We start from the raw sequence: 18178 nt of genomic DNA, 5'->3' as shown, positions 1-18178 counted from the left end.
AAGAAGCTCAGACATACGAGTGTAAAAGGTGAAGCAGCTGTTTTCTGACAGGCTTAAGAATGGTAATTCAATCAGCTCTGGGCAGCAAGAAACAAGCGGTGAGAAAAACAGATATGTTGCAATGATGGGTCTAGGTCACATGGCATTTCAGCTGAATAGGTGTTTTAATGAGGAGCACCAAGACCTTAGCATAGTTCTGCTGACCCTGCAGCTTCATATGAGAGTCCCGACTCCCCAGTGGTCCCTATGGGAAACAGCTGCAACACACCCTCATTCACCTCAGTCTTCTCACATGACTGATCAGAGTTTCTTTGGAGGGAGTGGACTGAAATCTCAAGGAAGATTTGGATGTTTTTCTGTAAAGGCACATGGTCGATCCCAACACAAGCCGGCTATTGTTCTGGATGTTATTCCATCTGGTCCTACAGGAAAATATCTGACCTTATGAATGTAGGCAGATGTAGCTGAACTTGTATGATTCAAGGAAGGGCAAATGGCCTAAAGGACTCTATATGGGCCAAACTGACGAAATCAGTTCCCATTGTTGAAGATGCGTGACAAAAATTGTGTCATCTTGTTCTCAACCTCATGTCGTCCGCCTCTTCATGTCACAACCCCTGTGGCAAACCAAACAATAACTCCTCTCCAGTTATTGTGTGGTTAGTCTGAATTTCATGGGTGTGTTTATGTATGCAGGTAACAGCTCTACACAACTTCCATGAGTCGTTTCTCTGGCTATCTATGCAAAGTAGGAGGGATCATTGGGTAGCACAGGTAGATAGAGCAGCAGTTTTTCAGAAAGAGATCAGATTTTGAGGCTGTGAGGAAATACGTCCTGAAATATTAAACTCCCCCTGAACAGGTCTAGACTGATGCAGTGGGAGAATGGCTCACCAATGTTTTTTTTTTTTTTTTTTTTCAGTAACGACAAAAATAAAATGACATTTTCCAGTCCATCAATTATTTCCTTGTAAAAGTTGTTCCTCTGTCATGATCACTGTGTTTACTGTACAGTTGTAAACCACACGCGACAAAACACAATGACATATACCGTCAGGGGAGCTTGACTTGGTGTGTCTTGTGGACCGTGAAAGGTTTGTGAGAAAACAAAAATTAGAAAAATATCTGACCGCCCACTGTCAATTCGACCTTGTCCCGACCATCCTGAACTCTTTAGTCATTACACCAAAATCAATGTAAATCACCCTTGTCAACAGCAATTTTCAGTAGTAACTCTTACCTCTTCCATAGAAGAACTTGTGGTAGTAGTATGCTCCAAGATCAATGTGCTCAATAATGTAGCGTTTCACCTTCTCCCTGTGGATTGGTTGGTTTTCTCTTGGCACTTCCAGTACAGAGACGCCAGAATTGGTACAATGGGAACTGAGGGAGGACTCAAATGAGCAACTCTCCGACATGCCACTGTAATTGGCACTGTTGGCCCGGGAAAGGGAGATCTTTCTCTCTCCCTCACCACCGATCTCGTTACGAAAGTGCGGACAGCTCAGCACCAAGTTGTTGCTCTTTCCATCCCCCTCATCCATGTCCAAGTTCTCCTTGGGATTCAGATCCTCTCTGCTCCCAAGCGGAGATTCGAACATGGGTTGATTTCCACCGCTGCAACCTGCTGCTCCACCGTCTCCAGGCACAGCAACACTGCCACCTCCCAGCACTCCACCTGTCGCGACCCCAACACCAACTGAGGCGGCCGAAGCTCCAGTGGTGGTGTTTTTTCTCTGGCTCAGGTTTGCCCGGCTTGCCACGGCTTCGCTGATATTGAACAGCACACTTTGGACGTCGTAGTGGGCGAAGCATTTCTGAAAGCTCAGGGGTCGCCGGTCATCCTCTAAAGAGAGTCTCAAGGCATCACTTTCGCTTTTAATGGCCCTCAGTCTCCTGAACAGAGAAGTTTCTGTTGATTCCGATTTAAGACGCCTCATAAAGGACTTTTCCCGTTCCCGGCTGTAGAGGAGAGAACTGTCTATGTAATCATAGCCTGGAATGTGGACTATCTCTCCCCGGGCAATCTGTGCGGCTGTCTGTAAGCTTGGGGACAAAGAGGCATCACAGCGTAACAACTCTGGGAATCCCAGAGGCGGTATGCTTCGGTGATCCAAGTTGTCGACTCTGTAGCCTCTGAGCATGGTGAAGAAGCTGTCCCCACTGAGGCCCTGGCGGTCAATGGAGGACGTGCTTCCGTATTCACGGTGCAGAGAGGCTCCGGTGTTGGGATTGACAGCGTTCTGGTCCATTATATCCTCAGAGTCAATGTCACTAATGGTGACATCACTGTTGCTCCGCTGACGGATCGGGTGGAGACCCTTTAAGGGAGAGTGGCAAAGAAGGTCGCTGAGTGTGTATTTGTCATTGTAGTCCACTTCCACACACACTGCCTCGCCTTGCTCCAGTAAATCCACAGGAATTTCCTGCTGTCCGTTCTGGAAAACCGGAATGACACTCTGGTAATTGGGAGAAGGCCGTACATCCCAGCCATCTTTCCGTGGTGGCCATTCTGTCACCCGAGCCCTGACGCCCATTTTGGGCATGGCAGGAGTACCATTTGTTTTCCCTGCACCGTCCGGTTTCACCTGCATACTGGAGGCTGGTGGTCCCATGCTGCCATTCAAGGCCTTGAGTTTCCTGCTGAATAACTCCTCTGACTGCATGGCTTTGGAGTATTCTTCAGGGTCTCCCACAAATCCCACAAGGGTTGGTTTGTTGTCTGTCCCAGGGCCCAAAATACTCATATCCTGCTCGCAGATTCTTTGAAGCGCAAACTTTCAGGAAGCGTCTTCATCATGTCATGTGGCTGGAGGGGGATCTCTTTTCCTCAGTCAAAGAGAGAGCCATAATCATAACTCACACAGGACGGGTGGCATCACTACCGACACTTCAGGATGACAAGGACACTCAAGAACGGCAGAGTCTCTTCTTACAGGATACCACCAATACAGAAAGGCAGATGGGGAAGTCAGATCTGCAGAGAAGACAAAAACAAAAGAGAAACTGAGTTGGATCTGCAGAAAAGACAAAAACAAAAGAGAAAACTGAGCACACAGCAAGTGAAAATTTTTCATTTTAAACACAAAAGCATTTCTTCCCTGTCATAATTAAGGTACATTCAGCTGAGCTGCATAAATGATTTTGCAGCTGATCTAAATCGTAGCAAACCTTTATAATGGGATAAAACTGAGGCTGTATTAGTTTATGAGCTATGTAGTCTGCATTACAAACTACTGCTAATTAGTGTGATGGGAGGAAGGGGTGCCATTATAGGTTTACAACTAGATAGGTATACATTGTTGTTGCTGTGTGCAGCCAGTACTGAGCAGATGGTAGATAAGCAAATCACAGTAACAAGAGGCAGATGTTCACTCAAATGTTTGCATGCCAATATCTGATCCTACCACTCACACCATTACATACCAAAAAGATTATAAAGAAATGGTTTTGTTATAATTTATTGTTTCACAAAATGATTGTGGTGGGTATTGAAATACAAAATATCTGGGGCAGATTGTAAACGAAAGCAGTAACTGATCAGGCTTTGTCACACTCCACTCAGCAGTCGTAACATCAGAAGACAATATTTGCTCAACACTGTGTGGTCACATATGCTGGGAAACTGAGGACACAGGAGACAAAAGCCTAATATCAGCAGTTTTACTTATTAACCAGAACATCTGAGGGCAAAGAAAAGGGAAGTAAACATTGGTTTTCTTGTCCTTGTAAAACAGCCCTTATTTCTGCTTGGGAATTTCCAGATAGGCGTTAAATATTAGGTCCTCCTTCTATAAATTATATAAATATATAATGATCATATCCAATGTAATATGGCTCTGGAAAAAATAAGAGACCATATAAAATTATCAGTTTCTCTGATTTAACTTTTTATAGGCATATGTTTGAGTAAAATGGACATTGTTCTTTTATTCTATGAAATATTGATAAGTCTTAGAAATTCCATGCAAAAAAAATTGTGTCTATATGGAGAAAATAAGAAATGGTCAAAGTAAGAAAAAAGATGCAGCACTCTCAGACCTCAAATAATGCAAAGAAGACAAGTTCATATTCATTTAGAAACAACAATTTTAATATTTTAACTCAATTCAGTATTAGGTGGAGTAACCAGGAGGTTTTCAATGGGGTTCAATGCAGTGGTCTCTTCATTTTTTACAGAACTGTATGAACAAAATGCAAATATCTCATTCAGTCTGTGAGAAAAAGATATTGTAGTCAGAATTGTGGCAAAAAACACCACATTATATCACATTTATTTCAACCAACTGCGCAGTTAGCAGTTTAAACGTTCAGTAACAAGTAATGGGGAGTTAAATCTAACTCAAAAATGCTTGTTGCTAGTGTATCGTTTGTAAATCTACGCGTGATGCACAAACAAACTTATCCAGCCTTATGGACCTGTCTATTTTTGGAAACAACTTGCAAAACCGAATAGCTAGATACACAACAATAAATAGCTGAAAGTAAAAGAAGAAGAATTTACAGCGTCTCAAATTTACAAGAAGGTTAAAACACCAATGATTCCTGCCTGTCTATATGCTGTGATCTGCTTGATTCACTGTTCACATATGTCTTCCCAAATACCTGTCCATGTGGGAGACAGCTATGCTGAGAGCAGCTGAAGTACTAGTCAAACTAAAGTGCAAAGATAATGTAGAACATGAAAAACTTTGTTTGTAGTTTATTTTAGATGGACAGAATGTAAGTCAGACTAAGGCATCAAAAGAGCAAAATTTATGAAGCAGAACTTTTATCTGTGAGTTTTATCCACACATCAGTAATGAGAAGCAGACTGAAATATGCTTTGAGTCAATGTCCTGTCAAAACACAAAAATAATGCTAAGATTAGACAAGCATATAAAAGAGTACACATGCGAACATTTTCCAAGAACTTCAAAATCAGCCTTATATGAAGCAGGAGAACTTTTCTGCATGTTTTGTGCACATATTGTTAAAAAGAACCGTACCAAAACATGTTGAATTATTAAATTATTCAACATAAGAGGATAAAGATGCTAACATTAGCTTAGCATTACAGCAAATAAAAACAGTTTCATGGGGCGAGATGTGAGTTTATCAAAATCTGTAGCTGTATGTGATGAGACAGATATAAAAACAGAAGTTAAAGCAACAATACAGAAGGTTTTACGACCTTGCTAACCCCATATGGGAGTAGCATAATATTATAGATACACCGCAGGAAAAAAAATAACTGGGTATTGGATAGATTAATCAACTGTCCATGCTACTGCACATGTTTTATTTAGGGTCTATTAGGGTTATATAAGTGAGATTCGTCTTTGGGTTCCTCTCTTCAAAATCCTTGTGTTTGCATTGAAGATCTGGCTAATGAGTCTTCAGCTCTGACCTAAATGCTTTTTTTCTTGTTCTTTGGAGCTCATGGTGTGCATCGCATTAATGTGAAAACTGCTCTGAGTTATCCAGTCATCCTTCTGCATCACAGAAAACATGGTTGCAAATGATCAGAAAAGATAATAAGCTAAACTGAAGCTTCTCTCTTCCTCATCTGCTGTAATTACAGCAGATGAGTGTCGCTTCATGCCCTTGTCTTCACCTCATCTTTTATCCACGAGGTCTTTTAGTGTGAAAGCTGCAGATCTCACATAATTGTTTACATTTGTCTACAATGTTTGCCATCAAAAAGGAGCATAGCCTATTTTGAGAAAGCGAAAATGGTTCACAATGAGATTAGTAGCAAGCCAAACCCAGACAGCATACACAATGGAGGAAACATTTTAATTATAAAGAAAAGCACTCACAACTGCCTGCATGGATGAAATACAGGTTAATGCATGCATTCATGACCCAAATATGTAAGGGAAATATAGTAATTTTTCATGTAGACTCAGTGCTAAATCATTAAAAGCCTTTCTTCTCCTTAATCAGGAGGTTGTTTATGAACTCGGTTTCAATAACCAGCAATAAAATGCGACTTAATGCCGCATCTCATTTATGGCTTCGAGAGGACAGCACGTTACAATCTTGTGCAATGTGAATGCATAATGCAACGTTGTGCCAAATAATGAATAATGCAACATGTGACCTATTGCGACATAATGAGCATTTCAAAAGTGGAATATCAACACAGATCAGATCTGGATTTGAAAGGGTCAAATGGGCAAACATGAGTTTAAAGTGTTTTTGTTTCCTTTAAATAGTGAAACAGGAAATATTTAAGTATGTGAATCTACTCCCATCAGTTTGATGTTATATTTAGAGTTGTAGCTTAAACTCTTGGTTAGAATTAACATATAATGGAAGAAATAACAAGAAAATAGTTAGTTATGATCCAAAAACATAAGTTATTCACAATGCTTTGCAAAAGTATTCCTGCCCTTTTCATTTTTCCCCATTTTGTCACAATTAAAACAAAGTTTAAATTTTATTTCTACACACTTTGCAACACAGAAAAAACATACCCTAAAAACATTTAGGGTAACTAAAACATTCTGCATGCTGTAGTTACCCTAAATGGGGATATGGAAACTGGAAACTGGATTTCTTATGGCCTTCTTCCAAAAAATAGTTTTTTTCTCCCACTATTTCATAACTGAATAATTCAGAGAATGTAGCTGACAGTTTTCATGTGGATAGTTAAATTCTGCTAAGCTGCCAATTGCTGCAGCACCTCCAGAGAATGAATTTAGTTTATTTAGTTAGTTAGCTGTGCCATTATCTGTACCAATTTTGAAAAACTGGTTAAAAGTGCTCTGTGAGGTATTTAAAGTTTGGGACATTGTTTCAAAATCAACAATTTTCTCCTTGTATGGTGTGAAATTCTTGATATTCATGATGCCATTAATCCATTAATGTTCTCCACAAATGTCCACAGACTTTGTATTTAAATAGGAGCTATTTTACATACAGGCAACTAATTAAGTGACTTCCCATGGAAACTGAATATACTAGGCTTTATTTATAGATATGAAAATAAAGGGGTATGATTTTAATATGTAAAAAAATATTTTTAAAAAATCATATATTTCATTTGTAGTTCACAATTATGCTTTGCTTTGTTGCATCGATGCATTAAAGTATTTACTTTTCCTTGAAGTTGTGACAAGGAGCAGAAGCATCTCCAGCTTAACTCTAAATGTCACATGTTGACCAAATGCTGCCTCTTCACACTAACAATCAGGGCATGTAAGAGCAAAATGTGGCACCGGTGCATGAAGAGGGATCAGAGTTAACCCTCTAACAGAGATACTGACATAATGCAATCTGATTGCAAAGCAACAAAACAGCATGTCTGACCTTTTGCTGCTGCCAGTGAAAAAGATACCTTAACGTATACCTGAAGTTATCCGGGATAAAAAGCATCATGCTGCTATTAAATGCTCAGCTCACAAACAGAAAATTCTGAGTGAATTTTCTTAAACTCTCATTTACAGAAGACGAACAATCTGCAGACCAGACTATTTATGTACACACAGTCCAGCATGTCTGCGTTTCTGTAGCTAAATGAGGTCAAATAGGGGTCAAAATTGGCCCTTATTTTATGTCAGAGACAGGACAAGATAAGCCAGGGAACATGGTGGTCTGTGTTTCCTTTGCCTTTCCTCTATTAGCTACTTTCCCCCACCAAAATGATTGATGCCAGCAGTTATAATACGTCTCACTCTGCATCCAGCCCACAGTTCCCACGACCAATGGAGAGCGCTACTTGGTCAGCAGATTTTCTGCTGGAGTGTGACCTGAAGGCTGTTTTCTGTCCTTTCTTTTGTTGCCGTCTGTGCAGGAGAGGCAACAGATGGAGGGTGGGAGGTCTGCTTTTCCAGCAGCCCTCTGCTAACTGGAGTAATGCACTGCTATTAGGCCTGTTTTAGGCACAGGGCCTGGTGTACAAGAGGACTAGATGGAAATAGGGAGAGACATGGAGGCCTAATTACAGTAATGAACTCATTTTCTGTCTCTGATGTTGGATAGTCTGTCTTTCATCTTGGTTCATCCAGATGAGCCGCCCTGCAGTTCAGCCAGGTCTTAAAATAATCCCCTGACATTGTGGCCTGATTAAAGGCTCCATAGATATTAATACAGTGTCAGAAATGTGGGTACATTCAGTCCACCACCCTGAGATTGATGCACTTCTGTTGCAACAAGCAGACTTCAACTGAACACAATGTAAACCAATTGTCGCTACAGATTTTCTGATCAGGAGATTTTCTCAGATTTCAATATTGATCTACTCAGATACTTATCTACAATAAAAGAAATAAAGTATATAGCTTGAAAATGTAGTGACTTTCTAAACAAATGTTGATCAGTTTTTCTTGATCAGTTTTTCTGTCAATATATCTACTATATATGGCTGACAGACAAGTTTGAACAAATCTTACAGAAAACATTGATCTCCTGCTTCATAAACTGAGTGATTTGTGTTGAACATCAACAAATCGAGTATGTTTCAGCTGCTTTCTATTAAACTCTTCCCAATACAGACAGTCAGGAAGCTGTTCCAATGTAGTCTTTTTCATCATCATCGTTAAAAAAATATTTTCTTGCATGATCGCATGAAAAATGTGCAATATGTGGATATGAAATAAACATATTTCTTAAAAAACTGGCTACACTAAATGCAGCTGCACAGCTCACCAGGGACGTGACCAACATAAAACTTGTCCAGTGTACCTGTCTCAGGAGTTGTGTTTCATCAGACTTTATCACAGATTGAAATTAAAAATGTTGCAATCTATGGAACAACAACAAAAACAAAAACTTTCTTGGAACTGGACCAGGATTTCTGAAGTTAACTAGCACAAAGAAGCAAAACTTCCCAAACGTTTCTGGATATTACTACAGATCTAGGATTTGTTGAAACTTCAGGCTGCCATTTAAAAATAAACTAGCAAAATCTGAAAAATATAAAAGTAAAAAAATGAAAACCACTAAACAAAAGAAGTACAAGATCATCCCTATTTATATATCAAAGATTATGTCTAACATATCAGGGTTTTTGTACCTAACTAAAGAAAATCCATCAAAGTTCAAGCTTGTTCTTGATGCAAAAACAAAACAGATTTCTCAGGTTTTGACTTGCTGGTTAATCTGGATGTTTGACTGGTTCATGTAAGTCATTTCATAACTCAGCTCTATCCCCTGTTCAACTGAAAGTTATATTTGTTGTCAGTTTCTTTATCTGTACTAGCTGGACTCTAGCTAACATGAAGGCACCAAGAGTCCAAATGGACAGAAATGTCCAGAGAGACCCTACTGATGTATCTGAAACCCAGTATTTCTTAAATGTCAATGAACCACCAAGTGAAGCTGATATTGCACACTTTTTTAGTAAATTGGACGGTTCATGTACAAAGGTGACCAAAACAACATGTCTGCACAAAATATCAAAATTTACATATTTGTCACAGAAGGATTTTATTGCATGATTCTGACGCTGCTGACTGCATCGCTTCAAACACTTAAAAACAGTATTTACATTTAAATTCCTCTAAAATGTAAAACATTTCTCTACATCCTATCAAATGCACGTAACATCAAAGCCAAATGCGTTTTTTTTTTTTTTTGGGCTGACAGGGCTGCTGTGCCACTTTGAGCCCGGAGGTGAAAACAAGCCTGTGATTAAGGTCAATTACATTTAATGAAGCCTTGTGTAATTGAGTCATAAAAATGCTCCTCTGTTTGCTGCAGACAGGAAGTCATCGCCGGCCTCGTCCCCAAGATGACGAGCTAAAACCGTCACCATCTCCCCCCCTCTGCAGCCTAGTCAGATACAAGCCAGGATGATTACTCAAGATTTCCGGCTCATGCTCGTCATCATAAACTGATTCAGGCAGCGTTGCCACGTGGAGCAAATTTACAGCTTCTTCCCAGTGAAGGCATTATCCCATTTGTCTCTGTTCCAGTTACCTGCCTCCCGTCAGCTTCTGTGGAGACGTTGCATCCCATCAGATGTTTGGATGTGTCACATTGTGTTCATTGTTAACAGCCAGGAAGGAAAACAATCTGAGTGGAAAGAAAACAAACCTGAAGGCAAACTCTTTATGCCTTGCTGCACACTATTTGATTCCTCAATAAACTCACAATAAAAACAATGAATCACTCGCAATGTCACTCCATACTTAAAAATGATCAAATCCACCTTTCAAGGACATTATTTTAAAGCAAATAAGCGCTCTGCTTTCAATCCTTCACAGAAAAGGATTTGTTTTCAAAGTTGCAGTGGAAACTGGAGGTGTGTGTGAGTGTGTGATGCATCAAATTCATCACACTTGCAGTAAGAGAAAGACAGAGGGTCACGTCTCTAACTAGACACAGCCATTTTCTAGTTTGATGAAAAAACACTTGTGTTTCTGCTTCGGTGGAGCAATTCTTCAGTCTAACTGGGTTACTGCAAAGTAGAATGCGAAGTTAAGAGGAGAGTAGAAAGTGGTGGGGCAGGAAGAAAAGAGTTAGGCGGGAGTTTTGCCAAATCTCTCTCAAAGCGTTTTCTTCAGTTTAACCGCAGATGCAATTAATTGGGCAATGTTAGCCTTAAGAGTTCATTACTGGGGCCTGGGAAACCAGGCATGCCTTCTTCCCCAAGTGCTTCCATAACCAGAGCGAACCCTTCTGAAGGGGTACTAAGACTTTCTAAGTGTGTATCTGCACCACTGCTTGCACTCGCTGATGCTATGAAAGTTTAAATCAAAACGCACCATTCAGCTTTTCACTCTTTTATCTGCAGCTCCAACAATTCAGCATCGCAACAGGGAAGAGTCTCCCAATTAACGCTGATGCCAAAGCCTCTCCATTGATGACAACCCCCTATCCCGTCTTCCTGTGCACAGCAATGCCTCAGTGCATCTGAGCCGGTCAGAGCCCAGACCTCTAACTCCACCCTTTCTTAGAGCTCCAAAAGGAACACCCACGTGTGGAAGCATTGCTTGCAGGGAGTAACGCTGAGATTTTAATGACCAGTGTGAAAGCAGGGTCACACCCTCAGTAGGAGGTACGGAAACCAATGAAATTAGTTGCACTCAGCTCCCTCTGATATGTGGAAACAAGCGAAATACACCCAAGCTAATCCGAAAATATCCTAAAGGATTGCAAGTGCTTATTTAGGTTAATCAGGATTGCATGAATTACAGAATGTAAGCAATTCAGCAACATCATCCATTAGTTAGGACATAGAGATATGTCTCTCACGAAGGCCAGAAATAATGGAAATAATGGCTTGTAAATCTGCAGAATACATGTGTCTGTTTTGTAGACTGAGAGAATATTTGCAGTATATTTGAGTTGTGATGCTTATGAAAATCCTGATTTAACCTGCGATGCAGAGACATCACTTTCTTAGAGCAGCATATCGTTAATCGCCATAGAAACACAAGGCAGATAGAGAGTGGTGTGACAGGAGGAAAAGCAAATGTTTGCTTTTAAGATGTGTCAAAAATAAATGCATCACATTCTTATCGTTGTAGAAACTATGACGCTCATTTGACTGTGATAGTTCAACTGCTATTCATTTCAAAACCAAAAAATAAATAAATATTTTTGAAGAGTTTAACACAGAACACAAACCGGCTTAGATTTGGGTCTACATTTTAAACACATTACTGAGTCTACTGATCAGCAGGAATTGGTCAGAACAAGACTTTGCAGACACTTTTACATGTTTTTATCTGAATACCGTGAAAATAAAAATCTCAAAGCAGGGATCAACTTGTCTGTTACAGACTTGTTGGAGTGCCTGCTAAGACACAGAATGTTTTGCTCTTGAATGCATAATGCACTTTATGAAGTATCTTCAGTTTTAATTATTCATCTGCCATCTTGTCTTATGCATGAGACCAGGATTCCCCAGCCAAAAGTCATCAAGCTATTTCTGCTACAATAACTAATTTTGCAGAGTGATAAATTGTCCCAGTAATTATTGTAAAAACTATAACATTGTTGTTTTGATTTTTAAGTAATGGGCTAAAAATGTGAATTTGTCTACACTAGAATTGAAACACGACAACCAAAAACGATAAATAAAAACCGAAACAACAGAAACCATACATAAAATGGATTATAAAGTCTGTTTAAAAATTAATTATCAAGTGATATTTTCAAATCACTTGATGATTCCTGTCAACTTTAAAGATTTTTTTAACTCAAAAAGACAATGCACCGCTGGATGAATGACTGCTGTTCTGCCCAACAGCCAGGCTTAGCAAGTTTTCTGGGGAAAACTTGATATTTAATATATCTGCCCTGAACTCCAGGAAAATCTCGAGAAAGATAGAAAGCTGTGTACAGTGCACATGCTTCCACAGTGAGCAACAATTAAAGACTTTTTGTTTTCATCACAGCACACACAGACTGGACTGGACATGACCCAAGGACAGCAGAACAATCAGCAGAGGAGATAAAAAAGGAGGTCAGCCAGTAATGAGCAAACATAAACCATCACCGTCCCTTCATTCCCTGGGTATCGTGCTGCATACTGGACTGTGAGAAATGCCTACACTGATGCCCTCTCTGTGCCCCAGGTGCAGAAAACAGATGAGAAAAAAAACATTTGAAAAAAAGGAGACTGTGACTTTAAGATTCTCATCACCGACGGCTGATTCTTAATTTGTTTCACCTCCATAGACAAGACAAGAAATCTTTAAAAAAGATGTTAGTACAAAATTTCTGCTTCCCACAAACTGCAGACAAAGTGTGAGAAGTTTTCTGCCCAAGTGCCCTCCAACGGTTCACTCACCCCAACTAATCTGTCAACATCAATTCACTCGGACGTAAAATTAAACACGAGTTTTGTTTGCTTTGCTGTAGACTTTGGGGTTTGGACTGGTGGTTATTTGTAGCTGTGGTCTTTTGTCCTGTTTTTCTACATCAGTCCCCCCTCGAGTCTGCTCTGCATTGCACTGTCTGTTGCTCCATCTGGAATGTGGCAGCAACACAGCTCAGGCTAACGCTCAGGGGTCATCCCATGTATGGACTGCATTTTATGTAGTTGAGAAAACAGTAAGTGTTCACCCGACACAAAGTGCAAAATCGTAAATTGTTTTTATTTCCTGCCCACATTCAAACGTCTTAATATCTACCAGATGCTGCTGCAGACAGAAAAGGAGCAGATTCCAGCACAAAAAGGTTTTTTTAAATTATGGGATTTAAATGAAAAAAAGAGCAGAAGGAATAGCCTTTCACATAACAGAGCTTTGAGTTTTTGTCATGAGACAAATAAGGCACAAAAATGTTCAACTGATGACTTAATTTATTGTCGCAGAAACTTTCCAACAACACAAAGTCAAAGTGGAAGACTTAAAAATCAACATCATGTGTCAATTTAAAGAAACGGATATCTATCACCAAATGGAAAACATGGAACAATGGTGGCTGGCTTTTCAAAATTACTGCAAAACCTCTGATGTCTCATTTACGAGATCACAAAATTACCTAGAAACATTTAAACCACCGTAGGCCTCAGCTGAAGTCTGTTTTTACGATACAACAATAAGAAAGAGGTTGTGTGAAAACTGAGATTCCCAAGCCAAACATCACTGCAGACCAAAAAGAACACAAAGACCCATCTTACATTTACAATGTTGACACATTTTGGGACTGATGAGGCAAATGTGCTCATCTGGTTTTAATCTTAAAACAGATTTTCAGAAGAAGATCTCTTTCTAATAGTTAAACATGATGGTAGTAGTATAATAGTCGGTGGCTACTAGGTTTTTTCCAGTTTGACTCTTTGTTGTTATGGAACTGTCTGTAGGAGAAAATCCAAACATTTGGAGGTCAGTGTCCCTAAACCACCGATCGGTTCATGCATCGGACACTTGCATAAGCATTAGTTTAGCAATCTGGTGTGAAAACCCTCAAGCTGCAATTGTTATCTGGAGGTCCTCTAATTAAAAAAGAGAAATCTTTAAACAGCTTTGTTAGCACTGGACACTGCCCTCAGCCATTTTGAAACTATGAAACAATGAGAACTAGGTGCCCAATAAAAGAGTCTAGTGTTTCTTTAAAGGGAGAGTTTTCTGTAAAATCAACTGTTTTTTAGCTTTGTATTGTGTGATTATGTTATTTTCTATCCCCTCCCATCTGGAGCTTGTCTTACAAACTACTTCTCAGTCCAAAACCTCTAGGAATGGTTGTAAACGGCATCATGGAGGAGTGTTGTTGTGATGACATGCTGAAGGAAGAGCGTCGTAAAGAGCAGGAGCTTCTTAAAGAGAAAAAAAGTCCAATTTCAAGTCGTTAAATTGCAAAGTCAGAGTCCTTTTAATAAAGCTGCCGCAAAACATATGCAAGCCCAGGAATGATGAAGTATCTAGTTTTGACAAGTTAAGATGAGGCACCCAAAGTAAACTCTGCTTAGGGCTCCAAAAAGGCTTGGGCCGGCCCTGCCGTCTAAGTCAAAGTTTAACTCATTTGTACATTATTGCATGTCAGGAGTTACGAAATATAACCCAGTTTTTAGGCTTTTAAAGGCATTAAGTGATTTTTAGCACAAAATTAAAACGTGCCAAATAAACTGCTTCCCGTGTTCTTAGATTCAAGCGCCAGATATTGGTTTAGGATAACCTTTATGTGCAGAAATTAACATAATTACCAACAAGTGGGAACTGAACTCCAGTCAAATAATGACCTGAATAACCTGTGTATCTGGGCGAGGCCTGTCTCCAGCATTAACACGGTACAGCCGTGTTAATGCTCGCTGTGCACATGAATAGAGCTCCTCTGGGTTGAACTGAAACTGGGAGTCTCTTCCTGGTTGCACTGCCAATTGGCTGTGAGCCCAGCGCCTGCCAGGCAGCACACTGCCATTGTCCTTTAGATGTTTCTGGGTGATCTGAGAATTAAAATAGATGGGACAAAATTTTTTACACACTGACAACGAACAAGAACTATGATGAATATTAGGTACACAAAGCAGCTAATTGGCAGATTAAAGTGGTGTTGAAATACTCACAATGAGTGTCTATTCTGATGAAATATTATTGAAAAGTGACTGGAAGGGAAGCATGGTTACCATGATAACAGGACTGACAAAGCATTGAGTTTCTGGGAAAGATAAGTACGCTGCAAAATGTATACAACATTTTACAAGTATTTTCAGTCTAGTTTTGTTGTGGAAATAGCTTTTTATACTTAAAACAAATCAAAACTAACTAAGAAGTAACTTTTCAGCTTATAGATAAAGGAGGTTAGAAACTAGACAAAAATGTTTGGTAAAATGTGTCTTAGCAGTGAAGGGCTATGATGACGATAACAAACTGCTGACATCAATATTTTAGTCAACATATTGTATTATGTTATGATTTCTTCTTAATTTTATTTAACTTTTCTGACAAAGACTAGAAAACAAACAGCAGATAGAATGCCTCCCTCTCAACAACTAAAGTTTTCTAAAGTTTGGAAGTGATTAAAGTTAGGTGATGATAAATGGGAGTGTTTGGACGCCTTGTATATCCAGAGGCTGCAGATGAACAGGCATTAAAGACAGAGCCTATCGTCCTCCAGTTTAAATCAAATTTAATTAATGCTACCATTAGTCAAGATCCACCATTAGGTTCATTTATTTGAAACAAACAAGCTACAAACCACAATAAAGCAAATGTAATTTATTGTTTATTAGATATATGGCTGGTTTTTTTTTTTCCATATTAAATGTACACAACCGCTAAATTTAGTTGTGGCTTTTAAGTGAACATTCCTATTGTGCTGAGTAATATATCGCTTTACTGTAGTTTCAAAGCAGTGTTAGCATGATTGGTGGAACTCCTTTAAATGTCACATTAAGCCTTTTTTTTCTTCTCACAACCAGAAAACATTTCAACCATTTGTCCTTCTTATAAGTGACTAAACATAAGTGAAACCCTGAATAGCTACAGAAAACAATAATGACTACATTTTGTTGTCGTAACTCTCAATAAACATATTTGAAACTGTAGAAACAGAGCAGCAGACAATAAAATAAGCAAACTCAATTTTAAGGTGAATAGAAATGTTAAAATTATGCTAAAATATAACATTTTAAGCTAAAGCGTAAGGAAAATGATTTTCCTTTGAAGAGGCCTTTCTGTCTCATTCTATGTAACATTATAAATACTCAAGCTTTAACATTCGTAATAAGTGTGTCATTTTAATTTTTTTTTTTACCATACTTGTGATAATACTTTATTCTACACTAAAAGGTGCAGCATCTAACTTTTGTAAAAAAAAGAAAAAAGATGTCTAAAGTTTGGAAGTGATTAAAGTTAGGTGGACATAAAACCTCATGTCCTTGTTGTTTAATTTGCTAATGGCGAAAAAACAACTTACCTATAGAGAAAAATCGTTCACCTGCCGTCATTTACGGCTACGCTAATTAGCCAGAGCATTCACAGCAGGCTGTGCTCGCTGCAGCGTGGCAGAGAGCATGAGAGGAGAAAAATGAGCAGCGCCACATATATGCCGAATGACATCACTAAGACCTGCCTTCTGATTTAGATTGGTTGTTTCTAGAGAAAAGACAGGTGAGCTTGATTTTTTCAAATTATCTGTCTCTTTCTATACTGTCATGACAAAGTTCGAGTTTCAACAAAAATGGGAGAATATTTTTTTTAATAAACGTTGTACTGCACCTTTAAAGAAAAAAAAAAGTCTTAAGATTTCTTATGAAAAATAATCTGAAATACAATTAGGACAGAGGGAAATGAATCATTTAGAGTAACAATTCATTGAGAAAAATAAAAGTAGCTTTAATCAAATCAAACCCTTGAAGTTTTAAAGGTCTCCTGAATGTTCCCAACAGAAGGAGGCCATGTTTGGTCCTGCCTGCTCCAGCAGAGGCCCACAAACAGAGAGCACTGTGCAGTGGCCCTTCTCCAAAAGGGACCATCTGTCTCTCCGTGAAATGGGCCTAGCCACAGCGGACCTCCAAGCGACGGTGGGGCAGATCAGGACGTGCCGGGTTGATGTGGCCCAGCAGGTCCCCAGAATAAAACAGCACCTCTTTCCATCAGCACACATCCCTCCCTCTGTCACTTCCCACAGCTTCCTGCTGCTTTCCGGGCTACTTCCAAACCGCCGGCTGCCTGCTGGCAGATCATGCTTTCTCAGGGAAACGGGAGAGAAATGTGGTGAGAAGAGGGGAAGCTGCTAAGAGACTTGTGAGGTGTTCAGATCGAATGCTCTGGGAAGCTCCGTGTTTCTGCACGTCAGCTGAGGTCAGTCAGAGTCCATGCCGCTGCATTATCAGTGAGAAACAGTGCACCAAAAGAGGGAAGTCGGGAAGCTGTGTGACACTGGCAAAAAGTTGAGAATAAACACACTGATGCAAACACATTCACACAAACATCATCGAGGGAGCAGCATTAATACTTTCTGACCCCTGCATGCACTAGTGTCACCAGACCATCTCTCACTTCTCCTTTTCCTCTTAAAGTTTGTTTTCCACACTCAGTGTGACGTTGCTGACAGAAATCTGGCATTCGTGAGATAATTTAGACTTCTGGGCAGCAGCTGCAAGCCCTGCTGCTGACACAGAAGAAGCTTTACTCAACCAGCGGATGCAAAGAGATGATAACTACAGGGAAGAGCGGACCAGACGCAGATGAATCACTGGTTTATTCACCTCACAAGAGCAGAGAAAGCAGCAGAGATATGCTCATAAATTCCTCAACTGATACATTTTCCAGTGAAGATATTACTAAAATATGACTAAAACAAAACTCCTCTATCTTTTTATAAACCTTATTCAGCACAAGCATGTAACAAAGCAGCATAAATATGCAAGCAAATCGCATTTCAAATCAAGGGCAAACATGTTTACCTCATCTAGAGAGTCTCGGTTCTCTCGAAGCCATAAAATCTCAAAGCAAAGGGCAAAATGTCCTGTGAGACACCGTGGTAATGAAGCTAATGCAGCGATGCTGTTCAAGAGCATTAAATCCATCAGCCACTTGTTGAGCAAGAGCCTCCTGAAAACACAAAGGAAATAGGATTCCAAAGCACTGCATGGCAAAAATGTGCTTCTCCAGGTCATTTAATGAACTGCTTGTTTGCAAGCAGATGAAGGAAACTAAGGCGATTGCAAAATGTAGGTGTGATAATCAGGGAGTAAGTTTTGTAAAATGCATACAGCTGCCTCTTAATGCACAGCTCCCTTCCCCCTGTGACAAACCTACCACCAACAGCTGAATAAGCCTGCATCATTTGCATT

The 18178-nt window shown here is 39.6% G+C and overlaps 1 protein-coding gene across 7 annotated transcripts in view; it reads right to left on the bottom strand.

Moving 5' to 3' along the window:
- LOC129359952 (signal-induced proliferation-associated 1-like protein 2) overlaps positions 1-18178 on the bottom strand; it is a 110854-nt gene that overhangs the window by 68640 nt on the left and 24036 nt on the right. For 6 of the 7 annotated variants that reach the window (XM_055029936.1, XM_055029938.1, XM_055029940.1 and 3 more), the window contains exon 2: positions 1241-2977. In XM_055029936.1, the coding sequence (XP_054885911.1) occupies positions 1241-2747 (1507 nt within the window). In that variant the 5' untranslated portion in view covers positions 2748-2977. Of the gene's footprint in view, positions 1-1240; positions 2978-17788; positions 17892-18178 lie in introns of those variants that run through there. The other variant, XM_055029937.1, reaches the window with a different exon arrangement.

Source organism: Poeciliopsis prolifica, unplaced genomic scaffold (assembly GCF_027474105.1).
Source record: "Poeciliopsis prolifica strain line A6 unplaced genomic scaffold, Auburn_PproV2 SCAFFOLD005, whole genome shotgun sequence".
Lineage (NCBI taxonomy): Eukaryota > Metazoa > Chordata > Actinopteri > Cyprinodontiformes > Poeciliidae > Poeciliopsis > Poeciliopsis prolifica.
This window is presented reverse-complemented; position numbering and strand designations above follow the sequence as displayed.